Genomic DNA, 25,951 nt, shown 5'->3' on the forward strand with positions numbered 1-25,951 from the left:
GTCAATTGGAGGTGTACCTGTGGATGTATTTCAAACTCAGTGCCTCTTTGCTTGACATCATGGGAAAATCAAAAGAAATCAGCCAACAACTCACAAAAAAAATTGTAGACCTCCACAAGTCTGGTTCATCCTTGGGAGCAATTTCCAAATGCCTGAAGGTACCACGTTCATCTGTACAAACAATAGTACGCAAGTATAAACACCATAGGACCACGCAGCCGTCATACCGCTGTCACGTCCTGACCATAGTAAGAGGTTATTTTCTATGGTAGAGTAGGTCAGGGCGTGACAGGGGGTGTTTTGTGTTTTTCTATGTTTTGTATTTCTATGTTTAAGTTCTATTTTTTCAATTTTTTGGGGGGTTGATCTCCAATTGGAGGCAGCTGATCCTCGTTGTCTCTAATTGGAGATCATATTTAAGTAGGGGTTTTTCTTCCTGGGTTTTGTGGGTTATTATATTTTGAGTAGTGTTTGTTTCTCTCTGCGTCACGGTTTGTTTTGTTAATTCAGTTATTTATGTATTGCAAAGTTTCATGGATTTAATAAAATGTGGAACTACAACCACGCTGCACTTTGGTCCACTCCTTTCGACAGCCGTGACAACCGCTCAGGATGGAGATGCGTTCTGTCTCCTAGAGATGAACGTACTTTGGTGTGAAAAGTACAAATCAATCCCAGAACAACAGCAAAGGACCTTGTGAAGATGCTGGAGGAAACAGGTACAAAAGTATCTATATCCACAGTAAAACGAATCCTATATCGACATAACCTGAAAGGCCGCTCAGCAAGAAAGAAGCCACTGCTCCAAAACCGCCATAAAAAAGCCAGACTACGGTTTGCAACTGCACATTGGGACAAAGATCGTACTTTTTGGAGAAATGTCCTCTGGTCTGATGAACCAAAATTAGAACTGTTTGGCCATAATGACCATCGTTATGTTTGGAGGAAAAAAGGGGGAGGCTTACAAGCCGAAGAACACCATCCCAACCGTGAAGCACAGGGGTGGTAGCATCATGTTGCTTTGCTACAGGAGGGACTGGTGCACTTCACAAAATAGATGGCATCATGAGAAAGGAAAATGGTGTGGATATATTGATGCAACATCTCAAGACATCAGTCAGGAAGATAAAGCTTGGTCGCAAATGGGTCTTCCAAATGGACAATGACCCCAAGCATACTTCCAAAGTTGTGGCAAAATGGCTTAAGGACAACAAAGTCAAGGTATTGGAGTGGCCATCATAAAGCCCTGACCTCAATCCTATAGAACATTTGTGGGCAGAACTGAAAAAGTGTGTGCGAGCAAGGAGGCCTACAAACCTGACTCAGTTACACCAGCTCTGTCAGGAGGAATGGGCCAAAATTCACCCAACTTATTGTGGGAAGCTTGTGGAAGGCTACGCAAAATGTTTGACCCAAGTTAAACAATTTAAAAGGCAATGCTACCAAATACTACTTATGACCCACTGGGAATGTGATGAAAGAAATAACAGCTGAAATAAATCACTCTCTCTACTGTTATTCTGACATTTCACATTCTTAAAATAAACTGGTGATCCTAACTGACCTAAGACGTGGCATTTTTACTAGGATTAAATGTCAGTAATTGTTAAAAACTAAGTTTAAATGTATTTGGCTAAGGTGTATGTAAACTTCCAACTTCAACTCTACATATATAATACTGGATTAAATAATGATGTAGTAATAACTGCTTACTGTACCTCTCTCCACTGATCTCCACAGTGACCTGCTCAAAGGATTCCAGGACTCTGCACACCTCCTCCCATTCCTCTTGGGTCAGAGCATCAACAGGTGCATGGACAATGGCCAGGGTAGAGATGATGGCATCCTTTGACTCAAGAAACCACTTCAGTTCTCATGCCTCATTGCAGCATGCCTAAGGCACGTTCACGCAGATGAGCAGGGACCCTGGGCATCTTTCTTTTGGTGTTTTTCAGAATCAGTAGAAAGGCCTCTTTAGTGTCCTAAGTTTTCATAACTGTGACCTTAATTGCCTACCGTCTGTAAGCTGTTAGTGTCTTAACGACTGTTCCACAGGTGCATGTTCATTAATGGTTTATTGAACAAGCATGGGAAACAGTGTTTAAACCCTTTACAATGAAGATCTGTGAAGTTATTTGGATTTTTACAAATTATCTTTGAAAGACAGGGTCCTGAAAAAGGGCCGTTTCTTTTTTTGCTGAGTTTAGAAGGTGAGAATGGTAGGAGTGCATTGAATGAACAGTTGTGCTTTCAACCTCCCCATACATAGTCGAAACACACAATAAGGGAATATGAAAATGTATGACATATCCAAAACAGCCGCAGATAAACTTTCCTGAGATCAGTAAAAAAAATTAAAACAAAGTAGGCTGCAGTTTGATTAGCCTACATATAGCACAGTAGACTGAAGAGTTCCACTCACGTTATACAGCCGAATATAATCTAATGAATCAAAGACATGGTAATTGTGTACACAAGAACTAGGCACTTAATAAATAAGGCTACCACCAAACTGAAGTACTACAAAGTTAAAATCTCTAATGTGTGCCTTTGTACAAAGACAGAGTAAAAAACCTCAGACTTTGGTTTCCTCATATCGTTCCTCCAGTGCTTGAATTGTTTACTTGAGAATACCCATCTGATTTCTCTATGATAGTCCTTCAGTTGTCTTTTTTTAATTGAAAGTCCATTTGGGAAAAACATTTCCTGTGCCATTACTCTGACTTCCTCAACGGTTCTCCTTTTTGTCAACAGTGTCTTGTACCTCCACTGTTAACCGTCCTGACTTGCTTGTACTCTTGCTCTTGTTCATTGTCCATCCAGATTAATACAACGATTCTGTTTCTTCTTGGCATTTAGTGGTGTGTACTTAAGAAAAATACTTTAAAGTACTACTTACATAGTTTTTTGGGGTATCTGTACTTTATTTATATTTTTTTACAACTTCTACTTTTTTATTTCACCTTCATATAACTTGGCAAGTCAGTTAATTACAAATTCTTATTTACAATGACATCCTACCAAAAGGCAAAAGGCCACCTGCGGGGGACGGGGCCCTGGGATTAAAAATAAATACAGGACAAAACACACACCACAACAAGAGACACCACACTACATAAAGAGAGACCTAAAACAACAACATAGCAAGGTAGCAACACATGACAACACAGCATGGTAGCAACACAACATGGTAGCAGCACAAAACATGGTACAAACATTATTGGGCACAGACAACAGCACAAAGGGCAAGAAGGTAGAGACAACAATACATCACACAAAGCAGCCACAACTGTCAGTAAGGTGTCCATGATTGAGTCTTTGAATGAGGACATTGAGATAAAACTGTCCAGTTTGAGTGTTTGTTGCAGCTCGTTCCAGTCGCTAGCTGCAGCGAACTGAAAAGAGGAGCGACCCAGGGATGTGTGTGCTTTGGGGACCTTTAACAGAATGTGACTGTCAGAACGTGTGTTGTATGTGGAGGATGAGGGCTGCAGTAGATATCTCAGATAGGGGGGAGTGAGGTCTATGAGTTTTATAAATAAGCATCAACCAGTGGGTCTTGCGACGGGTATACAGAGATGATCAGTTTACAGAGGAGTATAGAGTGCAGTGATGTGATGTGTCCTATAAGGAGCATTGGTGGCAAATCTGATGGCCGAATGGTAAAGAACATCTAGCCGCTTGAGAGCACCCTTACCTGCCGATCTATAACTTATGTCTTCGTAATCTAGCATGGTTAGGATGGTCATCTGAATCAGGGTTAGTTTGGCAGCTGGGGTGAAAGAGGAGCGATTACCATAGAGGAAACCAAGTCTAGATTTAACTTTAGCCTGCAGCTTTGATATGTGTTGAGAGAAGGACAGTGCACCGTCTAGCCATACTCCCAAGTACTTGTATGAGGTGACTACTTCAAGCTCTAAACCCTCAGAGGTAGTAATAACACCTGTAAGGAGAGGGGCATTCTTCTTACCAAACCACATAACCTTGTTCTGAACACCTCCAAAACAAAGGTAAAGGGCAGAGAAAGCTTGTTGAACACTAGGAAAGCTTGTTGGAGAGCATTTAACACAAAATCCGGGGAGAGGCCAGCTGAGTATAAGACTATCATCTGCATATAAATGGATGAGAGCTTCCTACTGCCTGAGCTATGTTGATGTAAATTGAGACATTCCTAAAGAAAATAATGGACTTTTTACTCTACACATTTTCCCTGACATTCAAAATACTCGTTACATTTCGAATGCTTTGCAGGACAGAGAAATGGTCAAATTCACACATTTATCAAGGGAACATCCCTGGTCATCTCTACTGCCTTTGATCTGGCGGACTCACTAAACACAAATGCTTAATTTGTAAATGATGTCTGAGTGTTGGCGTGTGCCCCTGGCTATCTGTAAAAATTTTTTAAATGTAAATGCTGGTTTGCTTAATATAAAGAATGTGAAATGATTTATACTTGTACTTCTACTTTTGATACTTAAGTACATTTTAGCATTTTCAAGTATATTTAAAACCTAATACTTTTACTTTTACTCAAGTTGTATTTTATTGGGTGACTTAACTTAATAGAAAATGACTTAAGTAAAGTGTATCTTTACTTTTACTCAAGTATGACATTTGGGTACTTTTCCCACCACTGTTAGCATTGGTATTCCCCAACAATCCTGTTGTTTGTCCTTAACAGACCCTAATCAGCCTCTCAAACTCTGTTATCTTAGCCATGTCATTTTCTTGGCTGCAAAATGTGGAAAGCGTCTCTGTTCAAATCACTGAGTGGATTGACTGAAGAATCAATCTGCAAAAAACATGGAGAAGAATGATTTGTTGATTTTAAACACAATGTTTCAATTGTAAAATAACTGAATCATTTGGTTTTGACTATTCATTGAGCGCTATTGAGTGAGCACTGAACATATCCACTTCACAATACTAAATATGGTTACTCGCCGAACACTTGCACTTTCATGGGTTTGCTCTAGGATGTCCTCATCCTCTTTAATCCAATCATCCTCCTCTTTAATCCAATCATCCGCATAATTTACAATTCTCCTTTTCCTTCTGTGAAAAGTCCAAATAATAAATGATAATCAATGAAACAATGAAATCAGTTGCCAAAATAATATATGCCTTGAGGATGCAAGAGTGCTTTGGTCTGTTTTATCACGGAGTGCATTGATGGTTGAAATTAGCCTGGCACCATGAACCTTCCATGTCGTATTTTTCTGTAAGGTAAAAATGTCCCTTTAGGTGGCACAATGAAGAATGCTTTTATCAAAGACTTGATTGCACACCACAGCCTGCAGACTATAGGGTAGTGGTTTTCAAACCTCTCCTTGGGGACCCCACCCAGATGTTTCACAATTGTTGTAGCCTTGACCCAACTCACCTATTCAAGGGCTTGATGCTTAGGTGACAAGCTGAATCAGGTGAGCTAGCTATGGAATAGTTCAAATACATGAAAGGACTGCGGGTTCCCGAAAGACAGATTTAAACCCCGCTGCTTATAGGGGATGCTTTGAGTATCCATACAGTAATAACACTAATTCATTCAGTGCCTCCTGGTGGTACCTTTTGAGAAGTAACATAACCTTTCAGTTTTTCTAAGCCGAAACTACTGCATTGAAAATTCAGGGAAAACTTGTCACACACACACACATTTGAATAACCATATTATTATAGGGCAGAAAGGCTAAGGCACAACAAGAAAAAATCCATTCACATTACAAAGGATTTGGAGGTAGATATATTGCTTTATTTTCAACTCAACAGAAAAAAAAACGTAACACGTAGAAACAATGATGTATATAAACCAAGGATTACTGATGCTATGTATTGACCGTTGAGAGGCTTTGAAGCCACCGGTCGGACATGACACCCCTAGTAGGAGCAGTCCTCCATAGGAATTCTACAGTAGTTAACTAAATGTTTCAAGGACAAAATTACATGTATTTAAGTATTTTTGTTGTTGTAGTGGGGACAGTAACATTAGTAATCTAAAAATAAATGTACTTTAAGGAAAATGTTCATATTTTTTCACTTCATTTTTATGCTAAATAAGGGAGTGCCAAGATGGAGGCAAGGTGGTAGCGCCCCCTATCAGTCATCTAGAGTATACAGTATAACTCATTGAGTAGAACACACTTGTAATAAGCACTGAATTGATCAAAAAGAAAGCAACAAGTTCGAATACCTGCCCACTCATTTACACCACTCACAAAAACATAATCCAAATCGTGTTTCACTATACTGTGTACACTATAAAGGAAATCATATTTGATGATTTTTGACATTGTATAGAAACACTGGCATATGAGGTGACTTTGCTTAATTGTTTTAGTGAAAAAGTCAAAAATGTCAGTAGTAACAGTTCCACCACCATTTATGGGCTCATGAAGTATCACAGCTAGCCAGTGGTGTAATCGGTGACTGATGACTTATTCGACCCATCAATTTTGATCACCCAATCAATGTTCCATCACCACTATGTTGTAAGCGTGTTCTTTTTGCACTGCCGTCGTGTTTGCTGGTGCAGATGTACCTCGCTCATCTTTCACAGCGGCCATGCATTTCATTGTAGAGATCTGTTTAGCCAAACTGTCCCTCAACGCCTCCCCGCTGGTCTCATTGGACGCTAGCCACTCCTTCAGAGCCTCTGTCACCTTGCTTCCGTCCTCAACCTCCACTGGCTCCAGCAAGTCTCCCGACCTGAGGCAGATGTTATGCAGCACGGTGCACACTGCTAGCACTTTGGGGATGAAGCTCGGGTGGAGCTCAAGAGGCTGCAGGAAGATCGTGTGCCAGCGCTTCTTCATGATGCCGAAGGTCCTCTCGATGGAGGAGAGAGCCATGGCGTGGTGCTGGTTGAACTGGACGTGCAGCGGGTTCTGGTCAGACTTTGAATAGGGTGTGATGAGGCACACAGGCGTCTGTAGGCAAGGGTACCTGCCACTGCCCAGGAGGAAGCATCCGGGTGGAGGGTAGAGAGCACATTTGTAAAGGGGACTGTGCCTCAGGATCCTCACGTCGGTCATAGACCCAGGCAGCCCCGCGAAGACGTCGATGAAGCTGCCCGTGTGGTCGCAGACCCCTTGGAAGTTGATGGTGGGGAGGGCCTTCTCAGGGAGGGGCTGGTCACCTGGACGCTGTTGGGGTTGCGGTACACCGGGGATCTTGACCCTGACGTGGCACCCACCTATGGCCCCCACAGCCTTCTCAAACACCGGGTGACGGGCCAGTCTGCCGAACCCTTGTACCGTGAGAGCCAGCTCGCCTGAAGAGGGCTTGTTCACAATCTTCAGCGAGAGCTTGACCAGTTTGTCCGCAACGTCGCGGACGATGCTGGTAGCATTGGACAGAGGGATTCCGAAAGTCTCCGAGACAGTTTTATAGGAGGTCCCGTGGGCCAACCAGTAAATAAAGACGAGGATCTTGAATGTTGCCGTCTGTCTGTCTTGACCAGTCAGGGCCAAGGAGAACAGATAATTCAGAGATTCCCTCTTCAGTCGGTAGTCGGGATACGTGTCTCGTTCAGGATCACAGAAGACTTCGAGGATGGGAGTGGAGGGATTCAGCTTACTGCACTGAAGTAGACCTCCGTTCTGTAAGAAGACGACCAACCGTATGTAAGTAAACCCGTAGAGGGACTTGGTAGCCTGCCTGGTAGTCAGAGGCCTATGTCGATACAACACGCCACTTCTGTACATTCATTTTTTTATGTATCGGTCTTTGCTGTCTTTTTAGGGGATTGAGTTTGTTGTTCATTTCCAGATGCTGCTAGACCTTTGAAGACACTTGGATGACTGCGACAGGTTCACTTCTTGAAGAACTTTTCCATTGTTTGGGTTTGATTATTTGACTGTTGTATTTTACTTCCCTTTCCCATCTTTTGTCATGTCTCTGATTAGTTTTTTGACCAAAACATGGCTCAATAGATCTGTATATCTCACAACCAACCATCTCAACAGCATGTGTGTTTGTATCACATAGGCCTTAACTACGATTTTTTTTAAACTCTGATGGAAAGTGGACTGACCTGATGCTGGGTCATTGATGATCCTGGAGTTTCTTCCTCTGTTCTGTCTTTACTGTCTATTTTGTCGTCTCGCCACAGGCTTTGGCTCCACTCCTTATCAAACACCATGTCCACTTTGGGACACAGCTGCTCATCTGAAACAGACACAGGTGCCATTACAGTAAATACAACGTATGAAATTCACGTCAAAAAGCTTAATATGTACAGTCTGGGCAAAAAGTTATGCACTATTCTCAAACATAGAACTGTGATAGGTGAAACTGTCACACTCACCTGTCACTGGAGATGGTGTGTTATGTTCTGTGTCATCATTTATTTCCTTCTTGATGCGAAGTACTTTCATTCCATCCTTCTCCATGGTAACAACTTTTAACAATTTCCACTGAAAATTTTACAAAAACGAATTTACGCGAAGAGCAGTGCAGATGTAAAGTTTGGTAACATGACGGTAAAATCACTTTTTTTTTTATGTTACTAATTTTTCCAAAAACTCTTCAATATCTACTTTGAATTAAGACAGAATGATGTCTGCAGAAAGAATGGGGTGTCAGCAATGACATGATACCTTCACTTTGAAAAAAAAATCTATTTTGGTTATTGAACTACAGTAAATTAAGTGGATTAACACCCTATAACACAATTATGGTGACAGAATGACATCATGGGTCTCTGATTTGTACGATACAGAAATGCATAATTATGAATGTCATTCTCTTCATGGTACAAAAATATAATATCCGTTTGAGTATTATTCTACACACTGGCTACCACATTTGGTTTGTCCGGGCCGGACCAAATCTGTACCAATCATGGACGTCTATGTTTCACAAGTTTGGACATCACAGTACAAATCGGTAAGAGAACACAAAACTGCAGTAAAAAGAAAATTAAGAAAAAATATGACAGTGAATACTTGACAGCTTCAGAGGAAGCCTGCTCTTGGTGAAGGCCTCTATTCGTCTGGCAGCCGAGTTAGATGGTACTAGGGAGGGACAGGTTGGATGATGGTGGAGTTGGCTAGCCGGTCCTGACGTTGTTCTCAGTCCCCAGCCCTCGGTAGCCACAGGACGACTCCTCCACTAGCCATGTGTAACATCCACTTGGGTGACGCTTCTTCTGCTGCCGATACGGCACTAAAAGCTTACCACACGTCAGTCCAGTGTATAAAGCCACCCTCACTACAAGGGAGCCCTCCGCCATCTCCACACTGCAGTCCACTCTCTTTAGCTGGGTGAAACTAGAAGCGGTGCTGAATGCATCTTTGTAATGCAAACAGTAGTCAGGTAGCTAAGCAAAGAAAACAAATCAACCTGCCATTCCATTGGTCAAGGCAACTAGACATATTCGCTAGAAATTCAATGAGTTATCAAACACAGAAAAACATAATACAATTTAAAAAATAACACTTAAATCAACTAAATATGTACAATATTTTACAGGAGTTCTCCGACTGTACTGAGCTATACTCTACTTTTCCCTACTGTACTCTACCATACTGTTGTCCAAACTTGTGAAACAGATGTCTATGATTGGTTCAGAGGTGGATTGACCAAATTTCAACTACTTTTCAACGTCCATGGAAACCTGGTGCTCAGTGGGTGAGGTGGCTGGTTACAGTAAATGGAAAGAGAGGGGACTCGTGGGTAGGCGTCAGTAAGAGCCAAGAGAAGTGACATTAATTGGAGAGAGACAGAAGAGAGACAGGGAGAGTGAGGGGGTTGTCCAGACTGTTTTCACACTCTTGCTTTGAACCCCACTGGACAGGAAAATAAATAAAGTTACGAGCTGAACATAACAGTTACACCAGTGGAAGAGAGGACAGTAGCAGGAGACCCTGTGAGCTGAACATAACAGTAGGCCGGTGGAAGAGAGGACAGTAGCAGGAGACACTATGAGCTGAACATAACAGTATGACAGTGGAAGAGAGGACAGTAGCAGGAGACACTATGAGCTGAACATAACAGTATGTCAGTGGAAGAGAGGACAGTAACAGGAGACACTATGAGCTGAACATAACAGTAGGCCGGTGGAAGAGAGGACAGTAACAGGACACACTATGAGCTGAACATAACAGTATGTCAGTGGAAAGGAGGACAGTAACAGGAGACACTATGAGCTGAACATAACAGTATGTCAGTAGAAAGGAGGACAGTAACAGGAGACACTATGAGCTGAACATAACAGTATGTCAGTGGAAGAGAGGACAGTAACAGGAGACACTATGAGCTGAACATAACAGTATGCCAGTGGAAGAGAGGACAGTAACAGGAGACACTATGAGCTGAACATAACAGTATGTCAGTGGAAAGGAGGACAGTAACAGGAGACACTATGAGCTGAACATAACAGTATGTCAGTGGAAGAGAGGACAGTAACAGGAGACACTATGAGCTGAACATAACAGTATGACAGTGGAAGAGAGGACAGTAACAGGAGACACTATGAGCTGAACATAACAGTATGTCAGTGGAAAGGAGGACAGTAACAGGAGACACTATGAGCTGAACATAACAGTATGTCAGTGGAAGAGAGGACAGTAGCAGGAGACACTATGAGCTGAACATAACAGTATGTCAGTGGAAGAGAGGACAGTAACAGGAGACACTATGAGCTGAACATAACAGTATGACAGTGGAAGAGAGGACAGTAACAGGAGACACTATGAGCTGAACATAACAGTATGTCAGTGGAAGAGAGGACAGTAACAGGAGACACTATGAGCTGAACATAACAATATGACAGTGGAAAGGAGGACAGTAACAGGAGACACTATGAGCTGAACATAACAGTAGGCCAGTGGAAGGGAGGACAGTAGCAGGAGACACTATGAGCTGAACATAACAGTAGGCCAGTGGAAGGGAGGACAGTAGCAGGAGACACTATGAGCTGAACATAACAGTATGTCAGTGGAAGAGAGGACAGTAACAGGAGACACTATGAGCTGAACATAACAGTATGTCAGTGGAAGGGAGGACAGTAGCAGGAGACACTATGAGCTGGACATAACAGTATGTCAGTGGAAGAGAGGACAGTAACAGGAGACACTATGAGCTGAACATAACAGTATGTCAGTGGAAGGGAGGACAGTAGCAGGAGACACTATGAGCTGAACATAACAGTATGTCAGTGGAAAGGAGGACAGTAACAGGAGACACTATGAGCTGAACATAACAGTATGTCAGTGGAAGAGAGGACAGTAACAGGAGACACTATGAGCTGAACATAACAGTATGACAGTGGAAGAGAGGACAGTAGCAGGAGACACTATGAGCTGAACATAACAGTATGACAGTAGAAGGGAGGACAGTAACAGGAGACACTATGAGCTGAACATAACAGTATGACAGTGGAAAGGGAGGACAGTAACAGGAGACACTATGAGCTGAACATAACAGTATGTCAGTGGAAGAGAGGACAGTAACAGGAGACACTATGAACTGAACATAACAGTATGTCAGTGGAAAGGAGGACAGTAACAGGAGACCCTATGAGCTGAACATAACAGTATGTCAGTGGAAGAGAGGACAGTAACAGGAGACACTATGAGCTGAACATAACAGTATGCCAGTGGAAGAGAGGACAGTAACAGGAGACACTATGAGCTGAACATAACAGTATGTCAGTGGAAGGGAGGACAGTAACAGGAGACACTATGAGCTGAACATAACAGTATGTCTGTGGAAAGGAGGACAGTAGCAGGAGACACTATGAGCTGAACATAACAGTATGTTAGTGGAAAGGAGGACAGTAACAGGAGACACTATCAGCTGAACATAACAGTATGGCAGTAGAAGGGAGGACAGTAGCAGGAGACCCTATGAGCTGAACATAACAGTATGACAGTGGAAAGGAGGACAGTAACAGGAGACACTATGAGCTGAACATAACAGTATGTCAGTGGAAGAGAGGACAGTAACAGGAGACACTATGAGCTGAACATAACAGTATGTCAGTGGAAAGGAGGACAGTAACAGGAGACACTATGAGCTGAACATAACAGTATGTCAGTGGAAGAGAGGACAGTAACAGGAGACACTATGAGCTGAACATAACAGTATGTCAGTGGAAGAGAGGACAGTAACAGGAGACACTATGAGCTGAACATAACAGTATGTCAGTGGAAGAGAGGACAGTAACAGGAGACACTATGAGCTGAACATAACAGTATGTCAGTGGAAAGGAGGACAGTAACAGGAGACACTATGAGCTGAACATAACAGTATGTCAGTGGAAAGGAGGACAGTAACAGGAGACACTATGAGCTGAACATAACAGTATGTCAGTGGAAAGGAGGACAGTAACAGGAGACACTATGAGCTGAACATAACAGTATGTCAGTGGAAGGGAGGACAGTAACAGGAGACACTATGAGCTGAACATAACAGTATGTCAGTGGAAGAGAGGACAGTAACAGGAGACACTATGAGCTGAACATAACAGTATGTCAGTGGAAGAGAGGACAGTAACAGGAGACACTATCAGCTGAACATAACAGTATGTCAGTGGAAAGGAGGACAGTAACAGGAGACACTATGAGCTGAACATAACAGTATGACAGTGGAAGAGAGGACAGTAACAGGAGACACTATGAGCTGAACATAACAGTATGACAGTGGAAAGGGAGGACAGTAACAGGAGACACTATGAGCTGAACATAACAGTATGACAGTGGAAAGGAGGACAGTAACAGGAGACACTATGAGCTGAACATAACAGTATGTCAGTGGAAGGGAGGACAGTAGCAGGAGACACTATGAGCTGAACATAACAGTATGACAGTGGAAGAGAGGACAGTAACAGGAGACACTATGAGCTGAACATAACAGTATGTCAGTGGAAGAGAGGACAGTAACAGGAGACACTATGAGCTGAACATAACAGTATGGCAGTAGAAGGGAGGACAGTAACAGGAGACACTATGAGCTGAACATAACAGTATGTCAGTGGAAGAGAGGACAGTAACAGGAGACACTATGAGCTGAACATAACAGTATGGCAGTAGAAGAGAGGACAGTAACAGGAGACACTATGAGCTGAACATAACAGTATGTCAGTGGAAAGGAGGACAGTAACAGGAGACACTATGAGCTGAACATAACAGTATGTCAGTGGAAGAGAGGACAGTAACAGGAGACACTATGAGCTGAACATAACAGTATGTCAGTGGAAAGGAGGACAGTAACAGGAGACACTATGAGCTGAACATAACAGTATGTCAGTGGAAGAGAGGACAGTAACAGGAGACACTATGAGCTGAACATAACAGTATGTCAGTGGAAGAGAGGACAGTAACAGGAGACACTATGAGCTGAACATAACAGTATGACAGTGGAAGAGAGGACAGTAACAGGAGACACTATGAGCTGAACATAACAGTATGTCAGTGGAAAGGAGGACAGTAACAGGAGACACTATGAGCTGAACATAACAGTATGTCAGTGGAAGAGAGGACAGTAACAGGAGACACTATGAGCTGAACATAACAGTATGTCAGTGGAAGAGAGGACAGTAACAGGAGACACTATGAGCTGAACATAACAGTATGTCAGTGGAAGAGAGGACAGTAACAGGAGACACTATGAGCTGAACATAACAGTATGTCAGTGGAAGAGAGGACAGTAACAGGAGACACTATGAGCTGAACATAACAGTATGGCAGTAGAAGAGAGGACAGTAACAGGAGACACTATGAGCTGAACATAACAGTATGTCAGTGGAAAGGAGGACAGTAACAGGAGACACTATGAGCTGAACATAACAGTATGTCAGTGGAAGAGAGGACAGTAACAGGAGACACTATGAGCTGAACATAACAGTATGTCAGTGGAAAGGAGGACAGTAACAGGAGACACTATGAGCTGAACATAACAGTATGTCAGTGGAAGAGAGGACAGTAACAGGAGACACTATGAGCTGAACATAACAGTATGTCAGTGGAAGAGAGGACAGTAACAGGAGACACTATGAGCTGAACATAACAGTATGACAGTGGAAGAGAGGACAGTAACAGGAGACACTATGAGCTGAACATAACAGTATGTCAGTGGAAAGGAGGACAGTAACAGGAGACACTATGAGCTGAACATAACAGTATGTCAGTGGAAGAGAGGACAGTAACAGGAGACACTATGAGCTGAACATAACAGTATGTCAGTGGAAGAGAGGACAGTAACAGGAGACACTATGAGCTGAACATAACAGTATGTCAGTGGAAGAGAGGACAGTAACAGGAGACACTATGAGCTGAACATAACAGTATGTCAGTGGAAGAGAGGACAGTAACAGGACACACTATGAGCTGAACATAACAGTATGTCAGTGGAAAGGAGGACAGTAACAGGAGACACTATGAGCTGAACATAACAGTATGTCAGTGGAAAGGAGGACAGTAACAGGAGACACTATGAGCTGAACATAACAGTATGACAGTGGAAGAGAGGACAGTAACAGGAGACACTATGAGCTGAACATAACAGTATGTCAGTGGAAGAGAGGACAGTAACAGGAGACACTATGAGCTGAACATAACAGTATGTCAGTGGAAGAGAGGACAGTAACAGGAGACACTATGAGCTGAACATAACAGTATGTCAGTGGAAGAGAGGACAGTAACAGGAGACACTATGAGCTGAACATAACAGTATGACAGTGGAAGAGAGGACAGTAACAGGAGACACTATGAGCTGAACATAACAGTATGTCAGTGGAAAGGAGGACAGTAACAGGAGACACTATGAGCTGAACATAACAGTATGGCAGTAGAAGGGAGGACAGTAACAGGAGACACTATGAGCTGAACATAACAGTATGTCAGTGGAAGAGAGGACAGTAACAGGAGACACTATGAGCTGAACATAACAGTATGACAGTGGAAGAGAGGACAGTAACAGGAGACACTATGAGCTGAACATAACAGTATGACAGTGGAAGAGAGGACAGTAGCAGGAGACACTATGAGCTGGACATAACAGTATGTCAGTGGAAGAGAGGACAGTAACAGGAGACACTATGAGCTGAACATAACAGTATGTCAGTGGAAGAGAGGACAGTAACAGGAGACACTATGAGCTGAACATAACAGTATGTCAGTGGAAGAGAGGACAGTAACAGGAGACACTATGAGCTGAACATAACAGTATGTCAGTGGAAAGGAGGACAGTAACAGGAGACACTATGAGCTGAACATAACAGTATGTCAGTGGAAGGGAGGACAGTAACAGGAGACACTATGAGCTGAACATAACAGTATGTCAGTGGAAAGAAGGACAGTAACAGGAGACACTATGAGCTGAACATAACAGTATGTCAGTGGAAAGGAGGACAGTAACAGGAGACACTATGAGCTGAACATAACAGTATGACAGTGGAAGAGAGGACAGTAGCAGGAGACACTATGAGCTGAACATAACAGTATGTCAGTGGAAGAGAGGACAGTAGCAGGAGACACTATGAGCTGAACATAACAGTATGTCAGTGGAAGAGAGGACAGTAACAGGAGACACTATGAGCTGAACATAACAGTATGTCAGTGGAAGAGAGGACAGTAGCAGGAGACACTATGAGCTGAACATAACAGTATGTCAGTGGAAGAGAGGACAGTAACAGGAGACACTATGAGCTGAACATAACAGTATGTCAGTGGAAGAGAGGACAGTAGCAGGAGACACTATGAGCTGAACATAACAGTATGTCAGTGGAAGAGAGGACAGTAACAGGACACACTATGAGCTGAACATAACAGTATGTCTGTGGAAAGGAGGACAGTAGCAGGAGACACTATGAGCTGAACATAACAGTATGTCAGTGGAAGAGAGGACAGTAACAGGAGACACTATGAGCTGAACATAACAGTATGTCAGTGGAAGAGAGGACAGTAACAGGAGACACTATGAGCTGAACATAACAGTATGTCAGTGGAAAGGAGGACAGTAACAGGAGACACTATGAGCTGAACATAACAGTATGACAGTGGAAAGGAGGACAGTAACAGGAGACACTATGAGCTGAACATAACAGTATGTCAGTGGAAGAGAGGACAGTAACAGGAGACACTATGAGCTGAACATAACAGTATGTCAGTGGAAGAGAGGACAGTAACAGGACACACTATGAGCTGAACATAACAGTATGACAGTGGAAGAGAGGACAGTAACAGGAGACACTATGAGCTGAACATAACAGTATGTCAGTGGAAGAGAGGACAGTAACAGGAGACACTATGAGCTGAACATAACAGTATGTCAGTGGAAGGGAGGACAGTAACAGGAGACACTATGAGCTGAACATAACAGTATGTCAGTGGAAGAGAGGACAGTAACAGGAGACACTATGAGCTGAACATAACAGTATGACAGTGGAAAGAAGGACAGTAACAGGAGACACTATGAGCTGAACATAACAGTATGTCAGTGGAAGAGAGGACAGTAACAGGAGACAGAACTGTGGTTTGTGTCTACTATGATTTCCTATTGTAGCCAATTCAGTTGCAGTCATTTTGCTAATCATTTTTTGGTCATTCTGTTACTGATTTGGAAACAGATTGACACGTTTTAACCACTTAATAAATCATAAACCAAATGATCAGTAAAAACACTACAACTAATTGGAAGCTCTACCTTTAATTGTTACTTCTGTAAACTTTCATAATCTTCCTACTTATAGATATGTGGTGTTTTGGTAAAAGTATAACAATATATTTATTAAACTTACAGGCTAATGATTTCTGCAAAACTACATTTAAATGTTGATATTAGTTGGTAGTGGTAACATTGTGTTTTGATGCATTTCAAATACCTTGTAAGACTTTTTCTGCTAGATGTAGTTTAAGAAAACATCGACTCCACTTTTTCCACTTAAACTACTGCCCAGCTGAACAGCACCTTATCATCTGAAGCTGTGGAAGACGATTGCCCAATACCTGCCAGATCTCTACATTGGTTTTGTTTGTTTTTACAGCATCTTTGCGATTCTCTTTGTATTATTATTACTAGTAGTAGTAGTAGTAGTAGTAGTAGTAGTAGTTAGAGGTCGACCGATTAATCGGAATGGCCGATTAATTAGGGCCGATTTCAAGTTTTCATAGCAATCGGTATTTTTGGACACCGATTATGGCCGATTACATTGCACTCCACGAGGAGACTGCGTGGCAGGCTGACTACCTGTTATGCGAGTGCAGCAAGGAGCCAAGTTAAGGTGCTAGCTAGCATTAAACTTATCTTATAAAAAACAATCAATCTTAACTACACATGGTTGATGGTATTACTAGTTTATCTAGCTTGTCCTGCGTTGCATATAGTCGATGCGGTGCCTGTTAATTTATCATTGAATCACAACCTACTTCGCCAAACGGGTGATTTAACAAGCGCATTCGTGAAAAAAGCACTGTCGTTGCACCAATGTGTACCTAACCATAAACATCAATGCCTTTCTTTAAAATCAATACACAAGTATATATTTTTAAACCTGCATATTTAGTTAATATTGCCTGCTAACATTAATTTATTTTAACTAGGGAAATTGTGTCACTTCTCTTGCGTTCAGTGCAAGCAGAGTCAGGGTATATGCAGCAGTTTGGGCCGCCTGGCTCGTTGCGAACTGTGTGAAGACCATTTCTTCCTAACAAAGACCGAAATTAATTTGCCAGAATTGTACATAATTATGACATAACATTGAAGGTTGTGCAATGTAACAGCAATATTTAGACTTAGCGATGCCGGTTCCGTACTTCACTGAAAGAATAAACGTTTTGTTTTCGAAATGATCGTTTCCGGATTTGACTATATTAATGACCTAAGGCTCGTATTTCTGTGTTATTATATTATAATTAAGTCTATGATTTGATATTTGATCAAGCAGTCTGACTGAGCCGTGGTAGGCAGCAGCAGGCTCGTAAGCATTCATTCACACAGCACTTTCCTGCATTTGCCAGCAGCTCTTCGCTGTACTTCAAGCATTGCGCTGTTTATGACTTCAAGTTATTAACTCCCGAGATTATGCTGGCAATACTACAGTACCTATTAGAAAATCCAATAGTCAAAGGTATATGAAATACAAATGGTATAGAGAGAAATAGTCCTATAATAACTATAACCTAAAACTTCTTACCTGGGAATAATGAAGACTCATGTTAAAAGGAACCACCAGCTTTCATATGTTCTGAGCAAGGAACTTAAACATGAGTTTTTTTACATGGCACATATTGCACTTTTACATTCTTCTCCAACACTTTGTTTTTACATTATTTAAACCAAATTGAACATGTTTCATTATTTATTTGAGACTAAATTGATATTATTGATGTATTATATTAAGTTAAAATAAGTGTTCATTCAGTATTGTTGTAACTGTCATTATTACAAATATATATATAAAAAACATATGACTTAATAAAAAATAAAAAATACATATAGCCTCTTAGCTTTCATTTGACACCAAATGTGATGTGCTCCTATGAACTACACATAATTAGTACTCATGGGCCTTTTACATGGAAATGCCCGTATACAAACCTGGGATTGGCCAGCCGGCTCCTGAGATTGCAGCCCTGCACCTGTCTTCTCTCCATTTCCATCATCTTTTGTGTGGACAAATTCATCTATACAATTACCATAAACAGAAGAAACCATAAAATGCATGTTTGATTATTTGCCCCAAAATAAATCGTGTAACAAAGCCAATGCAATCCACTTAGTTTCCAACCATCCACACATGAGTTACATTTCCTGCCATCAGCTTCATGACAACGAGCGACAGAACGCTGCGTTGCCGCCATCGACCTTCCTTCCAAAATTTGCAGCTTCTTTTTATTCGATTCGTTTTCGACTTTTAATGCTTCGTTCTCCAGTTTACTCTTGGACAACTGTTGGCGAAGGACCACGGCACTGTCCTCTACAAGTCGGACTATTTCCACGACCGCTGCAGTCACTACCGCGTTCATGAGAGAGGTTAGCTGACTTTGAAAGTGGCCAGCATTCTCCATTGTCATTTGCTAATAAATCTTAAACTTTTTTTAGAAAACAATAATATGAAGAATTGTCATCAAAACCTACACGTATCCACGTTGTCTTTTACCTTTGCCTGGCAAATTGTAAACAAAGCTTGTGCATGACTTCCTATTTGGGGAGGAGCTATTGACGAGTTGGTCATGCAATAAGTATGGTGTGGTGCAAGTACCAAAATTAATTTAGAATTTCATGATTTGAATTTGAGATTTTAAAATGTATTTAAAATGTACTTGCACAACTAAAAGCAAGCAACTATGCTGTCACTGGTCAAACAATATTATATTAACTTCATAGGCTGTAATCTCAATATTAATCAACTACAGTATATTTAGAATACCAGTAGAAATGCAAAAAAAAACACATTTAAAACATGTCAATAAACTTATTGCATCTGTTAAGATGTATTTAATTCATGAGTCATATAACATTATTCAATAGAAAATGAACAGAAAGAAGAGAATATTTTAATAAATCTGACAGTCCTCTACGAACACTACGTTGGTATCCCAGTACCACACATCTATGGTTGCGACATGAATCATCACTGTGGTAGCATTTCAAATAAAAACAATTACTCTACACCCACATTGCATTGCCATTTTGACTCATCTAACTCATCTTCCAGATTCCAGGATTTGAATGCTGGGCAACCCCAGCTCTGTCCGAACCGCTTCTCGCCATAATGATGCTCTTGATTTTGATCTCTGGCCTCAGGTTTTCAAAAGGCATCTTCCCAAGCGCCTCTACAAATCCTTCCAAATGAAAATTCCTTTCTATTGGAAACTATTCGCAAAAGTACACTATTTTTCTTAGGGATGTAGTGAAGAAAATGTGAAAAAAAATAGTAAAGTACAGATACCACAAAAAACTACTTAAGTAGTACTTTAAAGTATTTTTACTTAAGTACTTTACACCACTGTTCGTTCTCAAGTTTAATCTTGGACACCTCTAGCCGAAGTTCAAATGCGCCATCCTCTACAATTCTCAGTCATTCCAGGACCACAATTTTCAAAAGCGGGTTCAAGACAGACATTAGCTGAGTTTTTAAATAGTCACAATTCGCCATAATTGTCTTTTTATACAATGACACGTATGTGAATGTATGAACGTGCTAAGTCCTTTGAACATTCTGCTGCTAGCTTCTTTCCTTAGCATGCCTGTCAAGGAAAGAAATCAACATTTACATTTGAGTAATTTAGCAGACGCTCTTATCCAGAGCGACTTACAGTAGTGAATGCATACATTTCATATTTTTTTTATAATGATTATCTTTTTTTGTATTGGCCCCCCGTGGGAATTGAACCCACAACCCTGGCATTGCACACACCATGCTGGCGTTGCAAACACCATGCTCTACCAACTGAGCCACAGGGAAGACTAAAAGCATTGTCACCATAGAGAAAGGAACACTGCCATCTACCGGATAGAAACTGGTCACACAGGTGCCTTCCTAAAACTACTTTGGGCAGACAGCTCTTGCAGTCAGAAGTAAGCAAATAAAGATCCAACAAACTTCGATTCTAATACCCCATTGTAAACTTGAAACCCTGTTCTTTTATACTGCTCTGGAAAAAGTTACAAAAACCGAAAGGTGAACGAGTATAGGTCGTTTTAGACATGCACTTTTGCCTCATTGAAGAAAGAGGGTTCAGGTTCTGAAGTCCAAGGTAAATTGTCAGTGGCAGATTTTACACAATTGTGCAGTGTGCAAATGTGCACCATGGTTATCTCTGACATAACCTATAGACTTTGAGACTGCAGAGGAGAACACATAACTCTTTTATAGTCAGGTTGATCTTACACAATTCTAGTCAAAACCTGTATGAGGGTGTTGAACGCATAGAGGTCCTCTCTGTCTCTATCTACTCTGCTACAATGGTGTCTGGGAGGTTGTTGCTGTCCATGGCCCTCCTCATTCTCTGTGGGTGTCAGGGCACACACAGTGGTAATGTGCTGGTCTTTCCTGGGGAGTACAGTCACTGGCTCAACATGCGTGTGATCCTGGAGGAACTAGTGGTGCGAAACCATAGTGTCACAGTGCTGGTTTGCTCTGCCTCACCTACAGTCAACTATACCAAACCAGAGGGTTTCAGCTTCAAGGTGTATAATGTTCCTTTTGAGAGACATGATTTGGAGTCTCTCCAGGAGGACTTCCTAAACTTCTGGATATACGAGGCTCAGAACGCCTCAATGTGGCAGGTGGGCCTGAAGATCCGGGAGGTGTTGGGAAGTATGACAGCTCTACAACTCAGCATGTGTGATGCCATTTTCCACAACAAAGAACTTATGGACACACTGAGACAGTGGGAGTTTGACGCAGTCCTTTCTGATCCAATGATGCCATGCGGTGACTTAATGGCAGATGCTCTTGACGTGCCTCTCATAGTCTCGTTGAGGTTTACATTTGGCATGGCTATGGAGAGGCACTGCGGGCAGATACCAGCGCCCCCCTCTTTTGTTCCCGCCCCCCCTTTGACGTACACAGACCAAATGAGTTTTTTGGAGCGGGTTCACAATTTTGTTACGTATATGATACATTCTAGCTTTTTCTCTATACACTGCCTACAGAACATGGATAAGTACTACAGTGGGATCAAGGGTAAGTTGATCGGAATTTGTCAAAAAGTTGGAAGGGTCCTTGCACCACAAGCTCAATCTCAGGTTTGGTTTTTATAAAGATTCGGAATATCTACAAGAAGAATGTAATATCATGACTTGGTTTATTTGTGTATATCTTTGATTAAGTGGATAAGCAAAATCAAGTTAGGCACTCCTTTGACAGAGCTCTGATTGAAGCAGTGCTTTCCCCATTGATGTTATATATAGGGCTAGGTCTACACTATACTGAAGCTGTTCTGTGTGCAAATCTGCAACATGTTTGTTAATGAATGATTATTATGCACAATGGCTTTTTTAGTACAATAACTGTTACATTCGGAGAGCGAGAATCTGCTGTAAAAGTTGTCACAATAAAATTACTGATTAGCTTGTATAGGTTTTGTGGACCACTCATTCAGCAGTACTGCGTCTCATTCATAATGCATCTCGACATTTATCAGGCAGACCTACGACTTTATGCGAGATCATGGGGAAGGCAGATATCTGGTTGATACGGACCAACTGGGACTTTGAGTATCCTCGACCTTTCCTTCCCAACTTTAAATTTGTGGGAGGCCTTCACTGCAAACCTGCAAAACCACTTTCAAAAGTAAGGCTTTTAAACACAAACGTATCAACTGTCTTACAAGATACTGAAACAAGTCAGTCTATTGGGCTGATATCATTGAATCATAATGAAGTAGATTGTGTTGAATTTCAGGCCATGGAGGAGTTTGTGCAGAGTTCAGGAGATGATGGAATCGTGGTGTTTTCCCTGGGATCCATGATCAAGAACCTCACTAAAGAGAGGGGAAACACCATAGCCACTGCATTGGGACAAATACCACAGAAGGTTAGTCTGTTGATTTTTTTAAATAGCTTTGTAACATTGTTATAAGTAGAGGTGTCATCGTCTCCTTGATCCCGATATTTGATTCATTTGTACGATTCAAACAAACTAGCTTACAGTTTTACTTTACATAGAATTCTGTCAGAGATATTGCATTTGGCCATCAGGGCCCCTTCAAAAAACCCTAGCTTCTGGTTATAAGTACCATTTCATTGCAGATTCTCATTCATATTCCTGTTTTCTCACCATAGGTGCTGTGGAGATACAGTGGAGAGAAACCAGAGACTCTTGCCCCCAACACAAGAGTTTATGAATGGATTCCACAAAATGATTTACTTGGTGATATGTCTTTCTTGATAACAGTCACAAACATATAAACATTCCTTAGGTACAACAGTGTTCAACAACCCTGCTTCCTCTCGTTGTGCTGTATCAAAAAGGTCATCCAAAGACCAAAGCCTTCGTCACCCACGGTGGGACTAATGGACTATATGAATCCATTTACCATGGAGTCCCAATGGTGGGCATCCCCCTGTTCGCTGACCAGCCAGACAATATCATGCACATGAAAAACAAGGGAGCTGCTGTAATGGTGGACTTCAACAAGATGACATCCAAAGACCTTGTGGATGGCCTCAACAGTGTGATCAATGATCCATCGTAAGTCACAAATACACAACTGGTTTCCTCACTAACTGGTTTCCTCACGCCAACCTTTTGGGTAACTGTTGAAAATGTGCAGTGAAATAACTGTCTCTATTCCCCTTTCACCAGGTATAAAGCAAGCATGATGAGGCTGTCAAGAATCCACCACGACCAACCAATGAAACCCTTGGATACAGCTGTGTTCTGGATCGAATTTGTGATGCGTAACAAAGGGGCTAAGCACTTGAGGGTGGAGGCCCATAACTTGAGCTGGTACCAGTACCACTGTCTAGATGTGGCAGCTGCTCTGCTCACCATAGTGGCACTTGTCATAGTTGTATCCATTAAAACATGCATTTTCTGCTTCCGCAAGTGCTGCAAGAAAACTAAATCAAGACAGAAGACAGAGTGACCCCTTGAAATCATGTTAAAGGGTCATTCCACCAAATTAGTACCTTGTTTGGTAGTGTAACTTCGTGAAAAATAAATGTTTTATTTCACCTCATTTTAACATTCTGTCACAAATATGCATGTTGAACTTTAATTTAAAAAATGTTTTGCCCATCTCAAGGTTAAATGAAAAAAATACTATGGTAAGTGCCTATTATTAATTGCCAAATAAAGTATAGCCGAGTTGACCGTAACAGGGTTGACCGTAACAGGGTTGATGATGTCATCTTAAACCTGCCATCAATCCCGTTGTGACGGGGAATCAAAGCTTGTTGTGTGCGACAGGGAGAACCGAAGACAGAAGATAAGAGTGACCACCTGGAATAATGTTAATGTCAGGTATTATTGCAGTGAAAGAATCATGTGCACGTTTGTGAAGTCTTAAATACTAGTTGAATGCATTCACATGCTTTGAACTTGTTGAGAAACGCTGATTGGCTAATAGCCTACAAGCTGGGTCAACCATAAACCAAAAGCACAGCTATCATGCTTGTAAACCAATCATAGTGTTCCAAAACCATATGAATAGATTGTTCTTTATAAATAATGGTTTGTTGTTACATTTAACTGCCGAAAATGCTGTTATGGAGGGAATTTTCTTAGTACATGTGTCAAATTCATTCCACAGAGGGCCGAGTGTCTGCGGGTTTTCACTCCTCCCTTGTACTTGATTGATGAATTAAGGTCACTAATTAGTAAAGAACTCCCCTCACCTGGTTGTCTAGGTCTTAATTGAAATGAAAAACCAAAAACCTGCAGACACTAGGCTCTCCGTGGAATGACTTTGAACCCTGCCTTAGTAGGTGATGTCAGAGGTCAGCATGTGGGAGAAGTCGGTGCTGGGGGATGATAGTCGAGTTTCCCACTAGTAATTAGGAGTTGGAGGGGCATTCAAGTGGATTTTTCCCAGTTGTATGTGTTAAAATACCACCTTCCCACTTGGTTATGAATGCTGCATTAATAGTGGGGAAACTCGTCTATCTTCCCTGAGTTCCGACTTCTCTCACAGGCTGACCTCTGATGTTACCTACTAAGAAAAGAACGGCATTTTCGGCAGTTAAATGTAACAACGAAACATTATTTATAAAGAGCAATCTATTCATATGGTTTTGGAACACTATGATTGGTTTACAAGCATGATAGCTGTACTTTTAGTTTACGATTTACACATGCCCTTATGGTGATGACTTTTTCCAAATCCAATCAGTTTTCCATGTTGAGGTCATCACATTGATAAAAAAAAAATGCTTTAAATGACATAGAAACAACGGTGATTCAACCAGTTTTTTCCCAGTGGCACACTCCCAAGTCTCAATATACACAGAACACCCACACTCTTATACTTGTGCGCATATATTTAACATTATGCCAAATGTATGGCAAAATCAATTGAACATATGGCATTCTCTTATGTACCAGTCATAATTATACATTTATAGAGTGATACAGCTAAATGTGGGTGAGCTCAAACCATTGGAGTAGAGTTAGGGTGACCTGACACGCTCTTTCCGCCCACAGACTACTAAGCAAAGTCTCTTTCACTGCGCCATTCAATTTCTCTGTATTACAGTAAAGGTAATCTCAGTTAGCCCAGAAATAAAATCATGCGTCATTTGGTCAGATGTTTCGTTTACATAGTCTGCCCACAAGAGATTACAGTAAAGGCAATACTACAACCAATATTGTATATTTTCCCAAATCCAATGATAATGAACCTAGAAGAGGAATGTCATGAGAAAAACACCTTGGCCCTCATTTGAAACCTGTACATTTTCAGTTGTAAGAGAATTGTTACGTACCTTTCCGCATTCCTTCCCTTGTCCCTCAGCTTCCAATCCCAGCAAAGTGAGACATAAACCCAGCAGCAGTCCACCTGACATCATCTTCAACGAGCCACCCTACCAGTATCCAGAACCACACAGTAGTTGATCCATTCCACTCACTCTGAACTAACCCTGAGGTAGTAGTGGTGGGGCTAGTGATCTACCGTGACACTCTGACGCCTGACTTGGAGTGAGCCAGAGCTACGTGAGCCCGCCAGAATTCTACCTTCAAAGCAGTGGAGGCTGCTGAGGGGAGGACGGCTCATAATAATGGCTGGAATGGAGCAAATGGAATGGAATCAAACACATGGAAACCATGTGTTTAATGAATTTGATACCATTCCACCATTTTGCTCCAGCCATTACCACTAGCCCACCCTCCCCAATTAAGATGCCTCCAACCGCCTGTGCTTCAAAGAGACCATAGGGCAAATACACTATATATACAAAAGTATGTGGATTCGGCTATTCCAGCCACACCCATTGCTGACAGGTGTATAAAATCGAGCACACAGCCATTCAATCTCCATAGACAAACATTGGCAGTAGA

At 41.6% G+C, this 25,951-nt stretch overlaps 2 protein-coding genes across 2 annotated transcripts; one reads left to right on the plus strand and one right to left on the minus strand.

The window, feature by feature from the left end:
- Positions 1-5,730: 5,730 nt before the first annotated feature.
- On the minus strand, positions 5,731-19,152 carry LOC106608680 (uncharacterized). Its single transcript, XM_014206779.3, has 5 exons — positions 18,749-19,152; positions 18,541-18,626; positions 8,306-8,414; positions 8,033-8,166; positions 5,731-7,598 (listed from the first exon to the last, which is right to left on the minus strand). The coding sequence occupies exons 1-5, from the start codon at positions 19,014-19,016 to the stop codon at positions 6,465-6,467; spliced, it is 1,731 nt and encodes a 576-aa protein (XP_014062254.2). The 5' UTR covers positions 19,017-19,152; the 3' UTR covers positions 5,731-6,464.
- Positions 19,153-20,827: 1,675 nt separating this feature from the next.
- On the plus strand, positions 20,828-23,633 carry LOC106608682 (UDP-glucuronosyltransferase 2A1). The gene is made up of 6 exons (XM_014206780.3): positions 20,828-21,634; positions 22,095-22,243; positions 22,355-22,486; positions 22,735-22,822; positions 22,924-23,143; positions 23,258-23,633. Exons 1-6 carry the CDS (start codon positions 20,911-20,913, stop codon positions 23,538-23,540), a joined length of 1,596 nt encoding a protein of 531 aa, XP_014062255.3. The 5' UTR covers positions 20,828-20,910; the 3' UTR covers positions 23,541-23,633.
- Positions 23,634-25,951: the final 2,318 nt, after the last annotated feature.

The sequence above is a fragment of the Salmo salar genome, chromosome 07 (genome assembly GCF_965601325.2).
Source record: "Salmo salar chromosome 07, fSalSal1, whole genome shotgun sequence".
In the NCBI taxonomy this organism is placed as follows: Eukaryota; Metazoa; Chordata; class Actinopteri; order Salmoniformes; family Salmonidae; genus Salmo; species Salmo salar.